We start from the raw sequence: 20,829 nt of genomic DNA on the forward strand, positions 1-20,829 counted from the left end.
ACGAAGGGTGTCACTGCCTGCAAGGAAGGACCAAAGGACAAGGGCAACACAGGGACAGACACAGCCCATGGTGATGGGGACACTTCTTTAGAGCCACTGCTTATATCCACCATTCCCACCTCTTCCAAGGAAAAAGGAACATATACATTTAAACATTAAACAATTCTCACACACTGATCCTGCTAGTCTGCCATAAAACAGCTTCCTTGGTTTCTTTTCATTTTTGGGAATCCCCAAGAAACACATAACACAGTAGCAAGCACGCATCTGCCTGTTCTCCAGCAGCATCAACAGCTGCTTCTGCATGAGGAAGCTGTTTTAAAGGCAGCACACAGAAAAAGGGATCCTTTACTGCTAGAAGACACTCACTTGCCATGTATACTCATTGAAACACGGAGTGTTCTGAAGAATCACATCTCAGTTTTGTTCGAGACTACCAGAGCAAAATGTGGTTTCATCCGCAGACTGCTGCTTAGTCTAATTTCGACCACATGACAAGGAAGGATGTATTTTTTATGTGGATAAGGAAATGTTCTTGTGTTTGTTTCTCATGCAGCTTCATGATGGGATGGCAATACCTCTCATTTATTTATTAAGTTTTTAATAGCATGCAAATCATTTCCTGGATAAGCATTACTTGGCATATGAAGACAGATAAGTGAAATCTTAAGAGCTTTCTACAGATAGGAAGAAAATCTCTTCTAAAAAAGTATTCTGGTGTCATTACTGTAATAAAGAGCATCTTTTACCCTATTTTTTTCATCTTCTGAAAGGCCTGGAGCATAGGCACCACTGATGAAGCAGGTATTTTCACCTGAAAAAGGAGGCTACCCTGTCAACTTTTCAAATTATTGCTGTACTGTTCTCAATATCTGCCTTGTATGAAGCCAAGTATTAACAAAGTATAAACAACTTCAATGAAACCAACAGCAAACTTTTATTATTTCAAACATTACAAAAAGTAAAGGAGCAGTTTAAAAGAGTGAAAATGCCCACATTTAACAAGTTTGTTTGCAACTGTATGCACACTGCTACTTGATATTGAACCAAGAGAAAAAAAATGCTAATGATTCTGAAGAATCAAAAAAATTGATGTTTCCACCAGCAGCCTTGGAAAGAGACTTCTCAGTCTCTCCGGTCTAGAATATGAGGTAGCATAAAGAAGCTAACACAGATCTCTCAAGTAAAAGGCGTTTTCGGTTGTTTATATGCCATCATCTTTAAAAAATAGAACCTGAGCATGTAAACTTCTTAGTCCGCAAGCTGCATGTCTAGTTCCCTGGGAAGTCTTTGTTTTGAAGACTACAGATCAGATCAACTGAAAACGAGAGTTCTACTGTGAAGCATTTCACTTCAGATTGATCTGCTGAACACATTAGTTAATAACAGGGGATTAAGTGAACCAGCATCACATTTCTTCCTGATGTATGCAAAATCAAGAGATTAGAAACGTCATCAAGGGATCTTCACATGAGAGGCTAATTACATTATGTATACAAATATAAAAGACTTCAGCATTCTTAAAAGCAGGAATAGACTTCAAAGGACAATGTGATGCTTTGAAGAAGAGAAGTTTTTTCTTTTTTTTTTTTTTTTCTCCAAACAGCACAACACAGCACCTTAATTAGGAATCGTAACAAATGGAATTCTAGTATGTAAACTATATTTTCAAGTTTTTAAAACCAAACTGAGCCCAGAAAAAACTGTGACTCAATACAACAGGGGTTTACACTCCCTTCCTCTTCCAGTGTTTCCCCACTCAATTCTGCAGGTAACTGTTTATCAAGGTAAAAGAGAATATAGCAATGTCCAGCAGTGGAAGGAACAGAGTGCTTCATATTTCTGGTCTGTCTCAAGTAAGCTGGGTGCTTCAGTACTGTAACCATCAGCTTTTTCAAGAAATGCCTGTTATTCTACTGAAAAGAGACTTCCAAATAATTGAATGCTCCCTGTTTTGGCTGCCTCCAGACTGAACCGTGCACATCAGCACTGATACTCCAATTAGCAGTTATTAAACATTAAACAACAGCAGAAGAAAAGATACAAAGGCCTGTAAAACTTTCCATCTTCACACTCATAAGATGTTACACTTGGGGATACTTTCATGAGCCCCGGCTGGAAGATTCAAGATGTAGCAAGTTAAGGAAGCATTTTGACAACATTCTTCTTTCACAAAACACATTTGAATAGGCACTGGTGTTTGCAAAGAAAGCAGCTAACGAGTCTCTTTCCTGTTTAAACAGGAGATGGAAACAGCAACAGCTAAAGCTTATTCAGTGTAACGTCAGAGAGAAAGAAAAAAATTACCAAGTCATCTGAAAGTGACACTATTTTCCTTTCCACCTAGATTATTCATGAAGCAGATGTGTTAAGTGGAAGTAAGCGACCCCACTGACGTTAAGATGCCAAGAATCTCAAAATGATCACAGGAAAAAATGCAAAAGCACTAAAGATTAAAAATTCACGCCTCAAAATCAAAAAATTATGTCAAAGTTGACTTGCAAGTCAGCATTGACTTTTTCTGCTTTTGAAGACAGAGAAGGTTCTAAACCCATCCACCAGCTTGATCTCAAGTACACTTCTGGCAAATTTAATCAGCACATTTTGTGCTGTGTTGCCAATCAGTGCTACAAGTATAACCTAAATAATCAAAGCTCTTCCCGTTCTTACGTCAAATCTCAGTAAGTCAATCTTACCTTTCCCCTTTCCCAAACTAGCGTGGAGAAAAAGGATATCATTGCCTGGGCCTGCAAATGGCAGAGGAGCTTCTCCAAGGGAGGATAGCAGCACAGGGATGGAACACAGCCCACCATGACCAGCTTGTGCTTGGCTCGTGTGATAGCAACATTCAGGCGGCGCCAGTCCTTCAGGAGGGTGCCAAGCTGGGAAATAAATGTCACTTGCTTTTATTTTTCCTACTTCATGGACATAAACCACTCATTTTCAAAATGCATCAAAGCTAATATTGCATCTAAACGCATCTAAAATTGACTGGAACAAAGTTAATGGGACCGACTTACATTTTCATCGATACTGTTCCTAACAAAAGACACAATTATGATACTTTTGTCTCTTCCTTGGTATTTGTCAACCGTGTTAACCTCCACTCTGCTCTCTTTCCATTTTGCCATCAGATCAGTGATTGTTTTTAACTGATGTCTGTAGGGTGATATAATGCCAATGTCTGAGGGCTTACAGCCAGCCTGAATGAAGAAGAAACCAGTGAAAAAATTGTCACTGCAGTTGGCTTGGAAAACTTAGTATGGTCAGAAAGATTCTTCTAATTACATTTTTATTAAACAGTGCTGCAAGATATTGTATCTATACTATTGGAACCATAGGTGTAACTGGCATTAATTATAGAAGATAGAGAGCATTAGTTACTGCAAGCTCCCAAGGTTTGTCTTAACTTAGCACAGACAGATATCCTTGAAATCCTCATTCTTCTTTCTTCTTTAAACTGTGAGGTGAACACTCAGAGCTCCTGGTCTGTACTACTCCTGAAGCTGACTGGATGAAATAAGGAAGAAAGGCAAATCCTCTGCCCTCCCTCCCAAGAAAGCTCTCATCTCTTAAAAGAATTTGGCATCCAGCTTTTGTTTCTGGCATCTCAGATCCAGGCAGGCATGGGACAGTGAAGGGAATGCAGACCTCAGGCTCCCCACTACGCTGACACGAAGCCAATCTTCAATTTGTCTTTAAGATTATCCCCAAGAGAACTACCCACTACATACAGTCACCACTACTAAAGCAATGTAAAAATATTCTTCAAAACCACGTAATAAAGCAACAGATACCTTAATAAATAAGGATGTGAGGAAAAGCACTATTTTAGCTTCTGTCATATTGCTTATGCCACCTTTTTCTGCATGTTCTGGTGCTGGGACCTTTAAAAATAAAAACATAAAATAATGACTTTTGCTGTCTGTAATGGGGTAATACATTCTGTCCCTACCTCACTGAGTTGTATGTGGATTTATACTAAAGGTATTAATTAAAGAAATAAAGTCAAATGCTAAATCGTACTAAACAGAAGAGCCTGTAGTGTGAATTAACTTCACAATACTGCATTTGCAAAACAAATAGGAACAATTCCCAAAACGAGTTTCTAGCACTAGCTTGTCGACTTAAGAAACTGCCAAAGCTTAACCCTCTGACTTTACAGTTCAGCATTACACATCATAAATCAAAAAACCCAAAAATGAACATTTTCCTGCCGATAAGGCAAGAGAGCAAATTATATTTTACATGGGCCTTTTGCTTTAACGCTTTCCATACAGCATTATTTACAGTGAATTTTCTTCATTCCATGGCATAAAGGATAATTTTTTTTAATGTTTGAAACCCTACACTTAAAGCTAAAGCAAGAACTATCCAAAATGGCAGCATTAAATTGAACTCCCAACCTTTAAATAAAGTATTCACTGAATTTACCATTTGTTAACTATTACCTCCCCCTCTCTCCATCATGTATGAATGTAAACTCTTGTCATTGTAGTGTCACAGTTTTTAATTTTTTGTCTTTGCTTGACTCTTGCCTTCTGTAAAGTTGAAGTAGCACCAATAGCAACGAATGTGTGTTTGGAAGCCTCCAAACTCCATGTTCTCAAGTTCTCCTCAAGCAGAAGAGCACTGTTCTGCTGCACAGTTAATTTCTGACCACACTGGCATTAGTGTAGCTAAAAACTACACCAAAATCATTTTAGGAAAGAAGTTCTAAAAGCTGTGTCATGCTTATGGTAACACGTGCTTACATTCATATTTCTCCTGTTCCCACAGGACACCAGCAGAAGCACCAAGAAAAACACCTTGGGCCTAGAAATTCTCAGGAGACTTGCCCTAAATCAAGGGTGTCATTTATCAAACAGGCAGCCCCAAGCTGTCAGAGAAGGGCAGACTGACACAGGGCTTGGTAGAAGAGAAACAAATAGATTTCCGATTGCTGTCACAAACATGTTGCATTGTTAGGCAGAAAACAATAGAAGCTTTTTCTCCTTTTTTTTTAAAGGCCAGCATAATAGATGTAAGCTTCCTGGTGGTGTCATGGTGTTTTTTCTTCTTCCTTCTCTCTGTTTGTACCCCTCCCCCCCAAGTCTACTTCTTCATAAGCATTTCTTGGTTACACTATAAACAATACAAGGGGGAAAAACCTACTATAAAGTCAAAGGAAAGAAATGTTTTTGTTTGTTGTCATGTTCAGTGGGGTTTTTTCCATTTCCCCCTCCATGACTACCACAATACATGGAGTTCTGAGAGGAAGTACAAAAGGAGAAATTACATTATAGCCTCATGTCTATATGGGAAATAAAAACTACTTTCTTCCTGGCTCTATGAAGAGGACAGCTGTCTTACACTTGAGATGAGCTTTCTAAGGAAAAAAAAAAACCTAAAATGGAACAGAAACTCTACTTTTGTCATTAGCAATTTTGCTATGATTACTAGATAAACAGTGTTTCAGCCAGATTCCTATTAACAGGCCTCTTCCCTGGGACCAACTGTCTGCTTTCCTGGGAAAGGGACTGCAGCTGTCGAGGCATTCCTGGAAAATGCCTCTGTTTAGTCGAGACATTTTTAGAAATTCCTCTAAGTCATCCAAGTAAACACTGGTTCTTTTTAGGTCATTGAAAAGATTTTATCAGAACTGCTGTAAAAAAATATGAATCCTGTACAATGTCATAGAGAGCATAGAAACACCGGTGAGTTCTAACCAGGGTCAGCATAAAAGATCATCAGTTGATATAACTATTGAAAAAGCACAGTATTAATAGGAATCAACATGAAGTCTGTTAAGGAGGAAGAAAGATTCAAATCATAATCCAATAGCAAATTACAGTGATAAGTGCTAGAGACCACAAACAGGTAATTTATTTTAAAAAAAAATTAAGACTAATTCATTAATCTTTTTCCTCATGTATTTAAACTTTTCCTCATTTTTCCTGCAAGTCAGTTTCTTTGCAGAATTTTTATCCACACTAGAATTTTACTTTCCCAGCAAAATTTTGAGTCTCCATGAAAGGACACACCTAAGTTACACTTCAACGTATAGAATGTCTGCAAACTTCCAAGGAGAATTGCAGTTCTTGCTGCCACTGGCGCACAGCTTTGACACCACTGACCCTCAGCCAATGGAAATAAGGCTGTTCCCTGGTATCAAGGACATCCAGTATGGTTGCACACTTTGAGCTGTACTTTACAGGAGAAAATGAAGTTTAAAGTCCGTTCAATATTTTCTGAAGTAGTATCTAAATTCAAGTTTTCAGCTGTTCTCAGATGTGATGCTTCCATCAGCAGCTGTACCACCCCTGCTCAGCTCTGCCAACAATACCAGCGATGTTTTTGTGTGCAGCACACTTCACATGATCCTACAAAAACACTTTCTGAAGTTCCCTGTTTTACCCTACAGTTTTACATGTTGACTGTATTGAGAACTTGCCTCAAAATACAATGTCTGAAAGAGCATCATGAACTTTACCTTCTCTGTGTTCAGAAAACACACAGGTGTGTCTGGATCAAGGACTTCTTTCAGCCACGTCTTTGAAGCATCCCCAAGGTCCAGTTTCAATTTCTTTAGGTTGGGCAAGTTAACAGTGGCATTTGACACCTTCTCTGAGCCACATTCCAGTTTGCCTTCATATACCAGCATGTTACTCAATGACATAATCTTACTAAAGATTTGAAAAACAAGAAAAGGCATAAAAACCTCCCCATTTCAATCCCCCATTAGGAACACAATTTAATTAATGAACGTTGAAAGTACCTATTCATTCTGTATTGCACAGTTAATTGGACAACAGCATTTTGGTTTTGTTCCAGCCTTTTAAATAAGCTTTCGCTCATGCCAAGATCTCTGTTACAACACAAAAACAAAAATCAAAATGTATCAATCAGAACACTGCAAGAGCCTTCCCAGAATTTGTGACTAGTAAGTGTCCAGCAGCATTTTATCTTACCTTGCTTCTGCATTCAGCACAAGTGGAGGCAGCTGCTGATGATCTCCCACCAGCACAAACCTTTTGGAGCAGAAGAGTGGGCCCAGGCAGATGAGTTGGCTTATTTGGGAAGCTTCATCAACAATGCAGAAGTCAAATTGCTTCTGAACAAAGATGGGGTGATTTACTCCCATGCAAGACGTGGCTACCACTGGCTGAAAATTGAGACACACTTCAAGGATAAGGCACACTTTATATCCTTTAGCACTATGTTCTCCATATTAAAAGAAAAAATATTTCCCATTAAACTGAACTATATTGTAAAATCACAGAAATCAAATTATTAATCCTCGAAATCAGACCAGCATAACTTAGACAAATATTGGCCTGACATATTCTTGCATCAATTGCAAGTGACAAAAAAAAAATCCAGCTTTAGAGCAGACTGGAGCAAAGAACTTGTTCCTGTCATCTGTTCAGAGTGTTGCCAGGTTCTATTCATGGACAATTCATGGAGTGTGCTGAAATGACTGCTGAGAAAAATCAGGTGGTTTGGGTTGTTTTGTTTTTTTTCAATACTGAAGAGAAGACAAAACAACAACAGCAGCACAGTTCTTCCCAACACCGTGCTTCCACTGCAATCCAAAATGACTAAAATAAGAAATGCTAAGTCATTCCCCTGATGACTTCAATCATTCTCCTGCAAAACTTATCAATAAAAAGTAAATGGCAGTTTTTGTGACGTTGGCATTTACTCCACCTACCATCAGACTTTATTCTTTCAGAGAATTTGATTTAAAGCTGTCACTGACTCATACGACCCAGCTCCCATTATGGTTTATGCATTAACATTCACACAGATGGCACTAATCTTTCAATCAAAAATGAGGGTTTGGCCAGGTCAGCTCCACAGCATTCCACTTTCCTCTTCTCCATCTGCTGATTGCACTAATGGCACAAGTGGGAGGGAGAAGGGACAAACAGGAGCAGTATGTAAATAATGCTGAAGGAGGCTGCAGCAGCCTGTTCACTAGATCTCAGATAAAAGCCAAAAAGCCAAAAGTTTTTGGGGCTTATTAGGAGTTACTTTGTGTGGACAAAGCTGCTCAACTTGCAGACTTAATGTAGGTCATTACTGGCTATAAAGAAATTGAAACAATGCAGAGGTTGAGTATCTCAGCTCAGATTTCTTACAGCAGTACACACCCTTGGGAGGGGTTCCTTCCCTGCAGCATCCAAACAAAATACTAATGTAATTATCTTTAATGATTTGTAGGGCTAGCAAAAAACATTTTTCTCACCTGACTATTATAGACCTCTTCCAAATCTGTTACTGACTTAATTGATCTGGACCTGCAGATCTCTTCTTCTGTATATTTCTGAATATCTGGATGAACCTTCTGAGCTTGCCCCAAGCGCAAGAAACCAACTTTGAATTTGGCCAACTTCAGCAGGACATTGTCCACAGCCGTGTGTGTAAAACTGGTCAGAAGGACACTGAAGCCACAAGCAGAAAGAATTCTCACCTAATGAGTGGCAAAGGGAAAGAAAAGGAGAAGCTGTTAGCTCACCTGCAAGAATCAAGCATCCCGGGTTGGATAAGGTGGAAAACACGAGGGGTTTTGGAGGGAGCCAGTAATAAGCATGACTTGGTCTGTATCAGTCTCCCTGGCCAAGGTGGGCAATAGCCCTGAGGGCTCCCATGGACAGTAGGCTCACAGTGCTGCTGCACACAGCGAGGGCCAAGAACCTGGATGTGCACTCACAAGGAACTGCGCTCCTCAGATCCCCAGTAAGAACAAGCCATGCAGCCCATTCCCACAGCACTGCTCTCCATGGCAATTTAGCCACTAAAGTTCTGGGTGATGGGCTGATCTGAAGACAGCAGCAGCTGTCTGCTCTCCAGCCTCCTCTTTCCCCACCAGCTGATGACAACTGGAAGCAGGATAATATTGCTCTTTCGTGAAAAACTCACTCAAGCCCGCAGCCTGAATCCAGCATGCTCCTGCAGTCCTTTCCCAGGGAAAAGAGAACCAGCAGCTAGAGGAGATGGCAGCAGACTGCACATAGATTCAGCCCCACAGGTTCATACAATTTACAGTGGACAAGTAACTGGCTTCTCAAAGAGTCCCTCTTAATCTGTAACTCAGGATTTGAAGACTTGCTGATATTTGGAGCCAAAAAAATTTAACACCAAAGCAACACAGAAATGATTAACACACTTCAATCTCCTCTCTCCCACATATATTCCTACACAAGCAATAGGCAATCCTACTCCACAAAATCCAATTTTAGTTTGACCAAATGTAGGTTAAGCAAAAAGAATTATACAGGTACTCTTAGATTAAGCCATGACACTACACAGTTATTTTAATTCTATCCTCTAGATCTCAACCAAAAAATTAAACACCAAGGTACATGAACTTACTAGAGCACATATTGTAGTCGTTTTTCCTGTCCCAGGCATACCCACAATAAGTGTGTAGTCTTTTGAAAGTAGCACTTGTTTCATTGCCTGTTTCTGAGGCTTATTTAGACCTTTCAGAAGAAAAAGCAAAATTAAATTACTACACTTCTCCATAATTGTAATAATTACTGAAGTCAGAGCAAAATTATAATTTCCTCCTTCACTTAATAGAGACAAGAATGGAGCAAAGTCTGTAGATTCTAACGAAGATTTGACATTAAACATAATACACCAGATAAATGTTAAAAGATCTCCACTGTGCTCTTAAAAATAAGTCACTGAAGACATTTTTATTTTTAGACCTTTAGTGACCTTTTTTTCCTAGTATCTTAATTGACCACCTCCACATATTGTGTCTGGGCATTGGTGTTTGATAAAACCACTCTCACATTCAAACACACAGCTCCCAGCAAGGACTGATGAGCTGCACAGAGGGGTGATGAGCAGCATGTTGTTTAGAACAAACATTACAACAGAGCTGGTTTGCCCCAGTCTGATGCAAACAAAATGCATGTTTCAGCTATTTGGACCAAGAAAAGCTCGAGCAAAATAAGACTTCAAACTGAGGTTTTTATAAAAAAATCAATTTGCTTAAGGGAACTAAATTAAATTTATGTTTTCACAGGCAACTCTGTCAGAGAACAAGGAAATACTTCCACCAAATACAAGATACTGCCTCATACCTAAACAAGCTTTGTTTTTAAATGAGTGCCACAAAGCTTAACACCACAAAGCTGCCAACAAGCGAGCAAGAGTGATTATGTAAGTGAATGTTTCCACCAAAGCCCATCCCTTCCTCTCTCTCAAGGTCAGCTTCCTCCATCCCAAGAGCTGTCTCTGTTCATTCCTTCTGTAAAAGTTACAGAGGTAATCATAAGGCATTCTGTCTGCAACTGCATGCTGCAGCCACTAACAAAAGTAAAACAAAGTTGTAAACAAGTATCTGATCAGGTCTTCCTGTGATGAAATGAGTCTTCAGCTAGTTGGAAGACATGCAAGGCAAGAACTTGGTTTTAATTTTTAAGCTGAAAAACGATCACTGGACCCCAAAGTAGGAAAAACTCCTTATATCTAGCATGATAAATACTTCGGCTACAGAGACATACTGCTAAGCAGAGTACTTTGAGTATTTTGGAGAAAGTCACTTTGTACCCTTTAAAATATTTGCAACAGTTTCCTTTGCCTCAGGAGGAAGGACAGAGCTCAAGTGCTGAATGAAACGTGGTTTCTGGAAGTCAATTACCAAGTTGCGGAGCCTCTCACTGTGGATAAAAATAAGACAAAACTGAGTTACAGTCAGAGTTACCAGTCGAGAAACTTTATCTGAAAATACTGCAAGCGTAAAATTAATTTGATTTTCCATACCTGACTGGGGAATCTTTCATCAATTTAGAAAGATTTTCAAAAGGGATTCCTGTACCAATGTCTCCTTCACCATGATCCAACCTAAATACGGTGTTCTTGGGGAGGTTTGACAAATCCCTGAAGGATGACAAGAACATGGATAAAATAATTTCTTTTACCAGCCATATGTTGATTAAAGACTTATTACTACATGTTAAATGATATCTTCCAGAGATCCCAAAGTGAAGCAATAGCTAATTGAAATACACTACTAACTGATCTAAAGAAAGCAGGATCCCAATGAGGGATAATAAAACATAAGCCAAATTTAAAAAAACAACGTAGACTGAACAATGAAAGTTACTATTAACATGGTAATCACTGTAGCCACACAGACTCATGCTAGAGATGTAAGTGAACAGAGTTTAAGTGTGCTTTTATTCAAACAACCTGGTTAAATAGACAGGCATATATACTGACCAAGTACTGACAGCTTTAATCAAGACAAGAGAATTTCTGAAGGGTCCTACTCCAAAGCCAGTAGGAAGAGTCAGGACATGTCACAGCTTTTTGTATACCTAGCAGCACCCTTCCTCAAGCCAGTGCCAGTGTGTTTGCAAAGAGAGATTCTTCTTTTTATCCTATTACCTGCCCAACAAACAGGAGACTTTTGTTCCACTGACTTCTCTAACGTAGCCAGTAGCCAAACCAAGTAAACCCTTCTCCTCTCCACTCACAACTACTCGATCGCCAACCAACAGGTTTGTTCCAGGAATGGCACCGTTTCTACGCTGGAAAAAATGCAGATACTGTCCCTCAGAAATTTCATGGACTTCATCAACTCTGATCATGTTTCCAACACAATCTCCAGCCTTCTCTCTGAAGATATTAAGGAGAAATATTTTAATATTAAGATCCTCTCTGTAAGAGAACTATTAAGGAAAAAAACCCACAAGTTAAAAAACTATACCACCCATAACCCACCATCAAAACCAAAGCACAACACAAACAAAAGGAAGGAAGCATCATCGGCATGAGTTTAGAAATGATACCTTACCTTTCCAAAGAAGGTATCATCCATATGTTTTTATATCCCTTTTTATGCTCTCCACTTTGCAGCTCCAAGGTTAACATCAGATACCAGAGGCTGAAATATTCCAAGTGGGAGGGTTTCAGGTGCTGAGTCTGTCTGTCAATGACAGGCACCATAGCAGGAGGAAAGGCCACACCAGCCATCTTCTGCTCCACAGCTCTAGAAATAGAACCAAACACAGGAAAGGCTCAGCCTGGATCCTTTTTCACTCTCAAGTCCATATGTACATAACAACAACCCAAACATCTACTGTAGCCCTCCAGACAGATTAATTTATCATTACTTCAATAAAGCCGAATCTGTATCCTTTGTTCATAATCTTACATGAGTAACTTCACACCATCTCTGTGACTATGAAGGGCAATAAGTTAATCAAAGACCAAATAAAGGCATTTCAAAGATAGTGGTGTGTACGTTTACAGTCAACCTTTTATTCCTTTTACTGTAACGTACAAATATTATTTTGATATTTAGCAAAGCAATGGGGATTTAATAGTTAAACCACAAGCAAATTTCAAGAGAATTTATTTCAAAACTAGATACCAATAGACAAAACCAACCACGTATACAAAACACAACCAGAGAGAGAGAAGTTTATTCAGAAGTAAAAAGCTACCCAGCTATAATCCTGCTGCTGCAACAACTGAGTGTTAGAGGCAGGAATTCACAGAAACACTTCATGTATCCCCACAAAGCTCCCTCAACATACACTTTTACCCCTAGAATTTTAAAAACAATCAGGCACTCTATTTCCACAAGACCATCCCAAAGGCTCTCCTGCTCTAACATATCTCCTTTGATCTCTTCCCTATAGAATTTTGGTTGTTTTTTTGTGCAGTATAGAGGCTAAAACTCGTAACAGTTGTTAAAACAATTCAATAACTTTGTGTGACATTTCCTCACTATTTCTCTTGAACAGGAGATGTAATAACACTTCACCAGAGTACTATCAATGTATTACTTGCGTCATACCCTACAGGGATACAATCTTCTACAGGGTGAACCTGAAAAAGTGGTTCTCCAGCCAGAACTCAGGCCCAAAGATTGCCTCTTTCAAAGAGCTGCAAGAATATAGCTTTTTAAACAGATCTGGTTTTGTCATAAAGTATTTTGTTGAGACTTATTTTAGATTTTGTCTTGCAGAAAGTGTACCTTAATATGAGCAAACATATTAAGTCTCTGTGAGATCAGGAGCTGAATTATAAAAGTTGTAGAGAAATCTGCAGAAGATTCTTTTGGGGTGGAAAAGTCCTCACTATAAACAAAACTGTCAACCATAAGAATGAAATTATTATACCAAAAATACAATTATTCAATCTCATTTAAAAACATTAGTCAGATCCTTTTTTTTTTTTTTACCTGCTGTATAGAAAGCAGTTGTGCATTTGAGAGCAATGTTTACATGCTTGACTGTCATCAATCACAGGAGGCAAAGCAGCAAGCTGTGACTTCTGCCTTCCCACATCAGATTTATAGGTACTGTGTGTTAAGTAGAAGGCCACATGATTTCTTAACTTCATTAATTCTGTCAAGAGAAGAATAAACTAAGCTGATGTTTTCATTTGTAACAACTCCTCCATCAAAACTGATTAGTTATCAACTTTTCAGTCAGCTAAGAACTGATTATGCACAAATAGCAAAGTCTTTTTAACATAAGCTTAGTAACGTTGTAACAAGTGAAGCATCCCCCAAGTACAGCTATTTTCATAAGAGCAAATTTTACTTAGTCATAAAGAAAGATTTTAGCAATATTTATCAGAATTCCGGTTTCCAGAGAAAGGGAACAACTTTACCTCTCCGGTCCATTCGAGCTCCAGAAACAGGATACATTGTACCAGTTTTTAGATAAAGAAGAAATCCAGCTTCAGGATCTGCTCTCCGCTCTAAATTCAACAAAGTGTACAGAATAACCTGCAAACATTATACATAAACTTATTCCAATATAGTTATTGTGGTTTAACCCCAAGCAGCAACCAAGTACCACACAGCTGCTCACTCACTTCCCCACCCTTGTGGAGGGTTGGGATAAAGACAGTTTAAGATGGAAAAAAAAAAGTCACACGTGGAAGCAAAGCACAAGGAATCAATTCACGACTTCCCAGGAGAGCAGGGCCCCATCCCATGGAATGGTGCTTTGGGAAGGCAAAACCCCATCACTCCAAATGTCCCCCACTTTCTATACTGGGCATGACGCCCTTGGTGCAGGTTGTCCCTTTGCTCCTCTGTGCTGGCCTGTCCCCTCAGTTCCCAGTCCCACCAGTCTCCTCCCCAGCATGGCCCTAGGGGAGCAGGAAAGGCCTTGGCTCTGTGTGAACACTGCTCAGCAACAACAGCAACATCTCTGCGTTCTCAGCCTGCGCTCAGCACGAACCCAAAACACAGCCCGCACTTATCTACTGTGAAGAAAACTACTGCTAACCCCAGTCAAAACCAGCACTGTGTAAAAACCAAAATACATTCTAAACTGTATTTAGCTCTTCCACAATTTCTATGGCCAAACAGCCATTATTATCACAAGTCTTCCAGAAGCTGTAAGTAGTAAAAACTTGACCAAGGATTTAAATTAAAAGGCATCTCTAAAACCTTGTAACAAGGCTGCTATCTCTCTAAATCAGGCCAGCTATAGGCACATACGGATAACACTAGTTCCTGAAACAGTTTGCTTCAACCTAATATTGGAATGTAGAAAGAAGAGACTAAAGAACAAACATTTCAGCATAAAACCCAGAAGTGTGTTTGAAAGTGGCAAATATATATACCTTTTACTACTCAGTTCACTTTCATTTTATACCAGCAGCTTTAGGCATGCCAGGACGAGCCATCCATGAATTTAGATTGTACCACACACAAAGTGCTTCATATTCATAAGACCTGAAACAGGTCACCCAACAGGAAAGTATACACAGCCACTGACAGTAAAATTAGACATTTGGTGTTTGTACCTGACTTCTGTGCTCTATAGAGTTTGATTCCTTGCCAGACTTGAGCTCTAAAGGCATTATCCGAGACTGTACTCCAGACTGGCAATGGATTTTCACCCTGGCTGTAACATCAATCTTTCCCTTCAACCCAAACCTGGGAGACCAGATATTCTCTTCAATGTCCAAGATGTCTGCAATCTCTATTTTAGAAGATACATCTTCTGTTTTTCCACCATTTGACCTAAGAAGAAAATTAAGCCAGAAGTTAACAATTTTCCTTAATTATTAATATTTAGACATTCAAATGTGCTGCAACTAAATATAGAATATTTCTGCATTATAAGTGCCCTTTAGGCACTAGCTTTAGAAATAAAATGCATCGAGTCTCAAACGAATGTTCCCATTGACAGAGAAAACAACATATCAGAAACTAACTATTGCTATTAGTTTTTGCTACTCACCTAAATTTCAAAGTTAAAATGAGACTTTAAACTGGTTTTAATAGTTTTGGGTCTTTTCTCAATAACCACGCTCTCTATCATACACTTGACAGTAGCACACAGGTTTTACTCAGACCCGCCATTTCACTGAAACTTTAACACGCTATGGTTATTACAATTAACAGCAAGAAGCCACAGACAAGAAGCAGCAATTGAGTAAAATCACCGTTTCACTGAAAAATTTATTAGTCAAGAATTCCATTTGATTAACAGTTTCACATTCTGATTTGTAGTCTTGCTCATAACTATAGTAACTCCTAGTTTAGTCAGCAGCTCCAGTATCCTTGCTCTTCTACTCACTAAAAGCTCTGGTCTGTACCACGCTGTTCACGAGGATTTTAAGTGATTCAGTTCACCCTCAGGCTTCATGTCTTGCCCAGTACTCACAATGGCAGCTGAACATGCAGCACAAGGTCTACCCTATGGTCAGTGAGGTCGGGAATTAGCTCCAAGTCATCTAACAGACGTGCATAAGAAGTTCAAAAAATTTCAAGTGAACTAAACAAGATACACAACATAGAATGGTTTAAACTTTTAATTCTGGCTTCTTACAGTTTTAGTTGCATTTTGTTTTGGTTTGCTGGATTGTGCATGAAGTCTTCCGCCCACTTAAAAAACGATGGCAAATATTCTTCTACTTCTTGCATTATTTGTGCTTGCTTCAGATTCAAGTGATACCTAAAAAAAAAAAAAAAGACATGCACATTAAGGAAAGAAAGTCTTAAATCTGCTGCTGGTACTAAAGAGATTTGCCTCAAGTTGCAACCACAGATCATTGGAAGTAACTGTCAAGTTTTTATAAAAATCTATAAACTGTAGATAATGACAGTTTCATAGAGGTTCAACTCAATTCATAGAACTATTAACTGAACATCTCTTACAAGAGATACACTATACCAGAATAGCCATTTCTGATGTAACCTTTGAATCAACAGGTACAGCACAGTGAGAGCATCAGCATGGCACAAGTGATAAAACAAAGCTAACAGTCTGACTTCAGGAAAGGAGTACAAGACTCATACATTTAAGAAAGGCTATTCACACAATTCATGCAACATTAAAAAAAAAATAGTAAAACCCATTTGCTTTTAGTCTGGATACCCTCATCTGCTCCTTACATGCACTTTGACAGAACACGACACAGAATCTAATCGTGTGGCATTAGATAATTCAGTGCTGGCAATCACTGGAAGTCATTATTCTACAGCAACAGAGAAATACAAGTGGATTTTGCACAAAAAGGTTCATAGGAGTACAACTGACCACAGGCAGCAGACTTACGCAACTTATTTTTCAATCCCAACAAACTGTAGCCTACATATGCAAAAAGGATTTGCAAATTAACAATTTCATGGAGGCCCAGAGGGACATAAAGGCCTTTAAGTAATCTTAGCAGCCACAATTCAAAATATTATCGTCATAACAGAACTAAGAATAATAAATCTTGCCACTACAACTTTAACTCCTGACTCGTCTGGGGCCAACAGGTACCAACATTGCCCAACATACAATTTAAAACAGTCCAGATAAAATGATCCTTAATTTACATAAGTAGAATTGTATTTTAATCAAGTCTGCAGTAAAATGTTAAAACTGACAGTGATTCATCTTCCCATTTTCTGATGGAAATATTAAGACTTTTTGTTTGGCTAGCAGCTCTATCAGCTTGGCTGAGAAGATAAGTTAAAGGTCTTCTAACAACCGAGCCTTTAAGTAACCCGATAAAGATATGAAATTATCAGACATTCAGTTCTTGGTCGGACACAAGGTTCTAGGTTCATTGCTGAGGATCATAATTAACTATTTGTCCCATTCAAATCATCTTTGGGAGATGCCTGGAAATCTAATGTTACAGGCACAAGCACTGCAACTTGCTTGGCCTGAAAGTAAAAAAACCCTGACACATACATACAATTACTCCAAAAGACTAGTTCAGATCTATAGAAGTAGCTCAAAAGGGAGAGCAAATAAAATTAAGTTATCACACCAGGAATTATCTTACTAAAAGATCCCAAATTTCCATTAAGCAGTCATTTGGCAGAATGATAATCTCTCCCGATACCAGCGCTACAGTTTTTAAAATATAACTTAATCCGCTAGTTCAAAGAGTTCCTGCCCTGTCTTCCGAACACAAAAGACAGCTGTAATGCTACTTACATTTCTTTGAGGTACTTCTGTCCATACACAATTCTATTTGCTAGCTCTTGTACCTTTTCTTGTGTCAAGTTATTGGTTACCGACTGCTGGAAGATGTCATGAAGAATTGTACCGATGAGCATTTGGCGCGAACCTGACTCGGAGCCCTGCAACACACGTTAGCACCCGTGAAGATTTATGCCCATTTCATGCCAGCTTTTCTGTAAAATTTCTGGATTTTAGTTGCTGCACACCACGACCTGCACTTATTGAACTACAAGATCATGACAGCTTTCACGTCACTGATGATTATCTAGTCAAACCTGCCTGTGAAAGCAGCTGAATTGAAATGGATCTCTCCTATTGCTTTGTCTCTCATGTTTATCCCACCCCTGACAATGTTAGGATACAATCCCTATGTGATTGGCAGGTGAGAAACAAAGGCACAGATTAAAATGAATTTTGAGGAAGTTTTGCCTGTGGGCATTTCCTAATGCAAATACATACCTTTAGAATCTTACATATATCTCTTGCAAGAAGGAGTTTCCTGTCCGTTACCAGCTCACAGGAAAATCATTCCATGCATCACCAACATGTCTCAGAAACCCACCAGCAGGGCTGGGCTCTGGAGACTCACAAGAACTGGAAGTGGTAGTAAATGATCTTTATATGAGTCACCACCAAACTGGAAACCTAAACACTGTGGTATCACGGATCTCTTACAGACCAGTCACTTGTGAATTGCACTTACAAGCAGGTGGATAATGCTATCCTGGTCAAGACCCTGTGCACTGTCCCAATTATTTTATTCCCCTTATTCCTCTAATAAAGGGTTGAAGACCATTTAATAGTCTCAATCTCCTATACGTAATTTTTTTGTTTCAGTCACATGTTCCCAGCAAGGCTGTTTACCACTCCACGAAAATTTCCTTATTCATTTGGATTTATATTCCTATTATGTCTGGAAGTTTTCATCAGCTGAAACTGGCAGCTGCTGCTTCTCTATTTATCAGCATGTTTCTTGCATATATCAGCAAGGATACTACCACAAGAAACTTCTCCTCCTTCCAAGGTCAAGCAGCTGGATTCATATTCCAGAGTTAGCCCGCACCAATTATTAACTGAATTTGCTAAATTTTTCAGAAGCTCTTAACTTGGCCAAGTGGGATTATGTTTTCATATGGATGGCAAGAGGCACATCCCTCACAAAGGATTCATATCCACACAAAATGTGGCAAGAGATTTTCAAAAAATTTATCAGAATGATACGTGGAAAGACCAGTTCTTTAGCCCAGTAGCTGTATTAGGAGTACTGCATTATCTCCAGCATAATTTTCAAAAAAACAAGAGAAGCTCAACCAGAGACAGTTTCCACCCCAAACTATTCTGTGCTGTAAACATTATGAATTGCTAATAATGCCATTTTGCATTACAGCCTCACAGCCAGATTTAACACTGGGCTAACCCAGCAGTCTCAGTGGAGCAGTAGCTCACTGACAGTCTGGAATTAACACTTACCCTGAAGCGTTCACTCAGCACTGCCCTCCTCATACAGCGAATACTGTTTGAGATCGTGGTGCCCGAGAGCAGCAGGTCTGGGTACAGGACCAGGTATCCACACTGGGCATTTATGACCCAGGTGCCAGAGCTGCACTCCCCTTCTAAATGAACAATGTCCCCTGGAACAACTGGGACAGACTCCCTGCAAGGGAACATATGGACACAATAACTTGCAAATGACAGACACAACGTATAAGAAATAGCACATTAACAGAGCAGATTCGACATTCTTTGAAATGCTGGGTTGGGTTTTTTTAAAAGAAGTTGACCTAAAGAAATCCTGAAAGTGGATAAAGGCACTTTTACAATGACAAAACTGCAAGGTGGCAATACCCACTCAACACACGTTACCTGACATCAGGCCTCTCAAGATGATATCCATCATGCTAGCATACTGATAATGTTACATTAAACAAAGATTGCTTCAGGATCCCATATTACTTTTAAGGCCGTAAAACTCAACTCAAAGACAACACAAAGAAAATTGAGTTAATAATGCAGGATTTCATTCCCTTTTCAAACATGTATGTATCTGTATGGATTACCAGCCATTCCTAAGAATGCACAGTTCTGTATCTTCCAGCGAGGGAGATGCTGTAATTGTCAAGTGTTTCTCAGGGTCACTTCCATTTCTCTGTATTATGCTGACTTCCAGCACTCGGTATCTGTTGTTCAACCCATTCTTGAGGATTGTAACAGGCGAGTCAGCCACTTTCTTCTGAAAACTGAAGTAACAGCTAATTACAAAGACGGAACACCACACTATTTGCAAAGAGCCAACCTACGTACAAAAAGAGAGAAAGCTTCAAATACAAACCAAATTTTCCTCCCCTTCATTTTTCATAAATATTTTGTTTGAGGTTTTTTTTTTAAGTTCTGCACAGGCAGAGCATAGGAAATCTCTATAAATATTAAGCAACTTGCTATTTATTACAGCTAGTGCTTCGTGTTTGCGTCCACATATCCATAAGCACTCGTCAGCTAATTAAAGCTGTACCGCAAACCCTGCGCTCGTCAGAAAGCTTGTATCTCCCTGCACACATGAACTCCCGCAGTCACACAAACACCTCGAACACGGAGCAGTCGACTTTTTTACCGGTTACCTGAAGCTGCAAATGATAATTTGGCCATTGGAAACCGAACCTCGATATTTAAGGCTCGGTTTCCAATAGCCAAAATACGAGATGGAGGGGCCAGACCTGCCGCTCTCCCGTCATCGAGCGGCGCCCGGGGGAGCAGCAGGGCTGGCGGGGCAGAGCCCACGCCGGGCTCCCTCAGGCCGCCGTGCCCAGCGCCGACACCCTCGGCTTCCCCTCACGGGTTATCCCCGGCCGCCCCGAGCTCTCCTCACCTCTCGCCCATGCCCGAGGAAGGCCGGGGCCGCCCCGCCAGCCCTCAGAACCCCACCCCACCTTTCCGCGCCCGGGAGCAGCGTTAAAGTTCAAACCCCCCGCGCTCCCGGCCGTGTCCGCCCAGCCGTGGTTCCCCGCGCTCGGCCGCTACCTCTCGGCCATGGGCGGGTTCCGGGCGGCGCCGGGCTCGGCTCGGTTCGGCCCGGCTCGGCTCGGTTCGGCCCGCGCGGCCAGAGGGCGGCGGGGGCAGCGGGTCCCGCGCGCGCCAGGCGAAGGCGCGAAGCGGCGCGCGGGGCGGGGCGGGGCCGGGCGGGGCGGGGCCGGGCGGGGCGGGGCCGGCGCCGTGAGGGAGCGCTCGGGGCGGCGAGGGCGGTCAGGCGCCGCCGCTGCCCCCTCGGCCGCGCCCGCTCTTGATTTCCATTTCGCCAAGCGCTGTCCCGGCCCCGACCCCACTTGTGCGGGGGTACACGGTTATATTAGAGGCGCCTTCCGCTCGCAATCCGCTTATGGGCCGATCTGAGCTCCAG

At 40.5% G+C, this 20,829-nt stretch overlaps 1 protein-coding gene across 1 annotated transcript; it reads right to left on the reverse strand.

The window, feature by feature from the left end:
* Nucleotides 1–913: 913 nt before the first annotated feature.
* On the reverse strand, nt 914–20,491 carry DNA2 (DNA replication helicase/nuclease 2). The gene is made up of 21 exons (XM_066191846.1): nt 20,454–20,491; nt 19,496–19,675; nt 18,909–19,092; nt 17,412–17,557; nt 15,807–15,932; nt 14,776–14,995; nt 13,627–13,744; nt 13,193–13,358; nt 11,798–11,992; nt 11,389–11,619; nt 10,762–10,878; nt 10,549–10,658; nt 9,358–9,467; nt 8,231–8,455; nt 6,951–7,144; nt 6,758–6,847; nt 6,473–6,665; nt 3,798–3,887; nt 3,021–3,203; nt 2,734–2,882; nt 914–2,129 (listed from the first exon to the last, which is right to left on the reverse strand). Exons 1-21 carry the CDS (start codon nt 20,462–20,464, stop codon nt 2,075–2,077), a joined length of 3,093 nt encoding a protein of 1,030 aa, XP_066047943.1. The 5' UTR covers nt 20,465–20,491; the 3' UTR covers nt 914–2,074.
* Nucleotides 20,492–20,829: the final 338 nt, after the last annotated feature.

Source organism: Chamaea fasciata, unplaced genomic scaffold, assembly GCF_029207755.1.
Source record: "Chamaea fasciata isolate MVZ Bird 193981 ecotype frontalis unplaced genomic scaffold, bChaFas1.0.hap1 SCAF_9, whole genome shotgun sequence".
NCBI lineage: Eukaryota > Metazoa > Chordata > Aves > Passeriformes > Sylviidae > Chamaea > Chamaea fasciata.

Excerpts from the sequence above, each read along its gene's own strand:
- DNA2 (XM_066191846.1), bottom strand. Across the intron at positions 15,933-17,411 it reads CAGAAGTACCTCAAAGAAAT|GTATCACTTGAATCTGAAGC; the intron begins GTAAGTAGCATT and ends TTTTTTTTTTAG. Across the intron at positions 2,883-3,020 it reads GGAACAGTATCGATGAAAAT|CTTGGCACCCTCCTGAAGGA; the intron begins GTAAGTCGGTCC and ends TTTATTTCCCAG.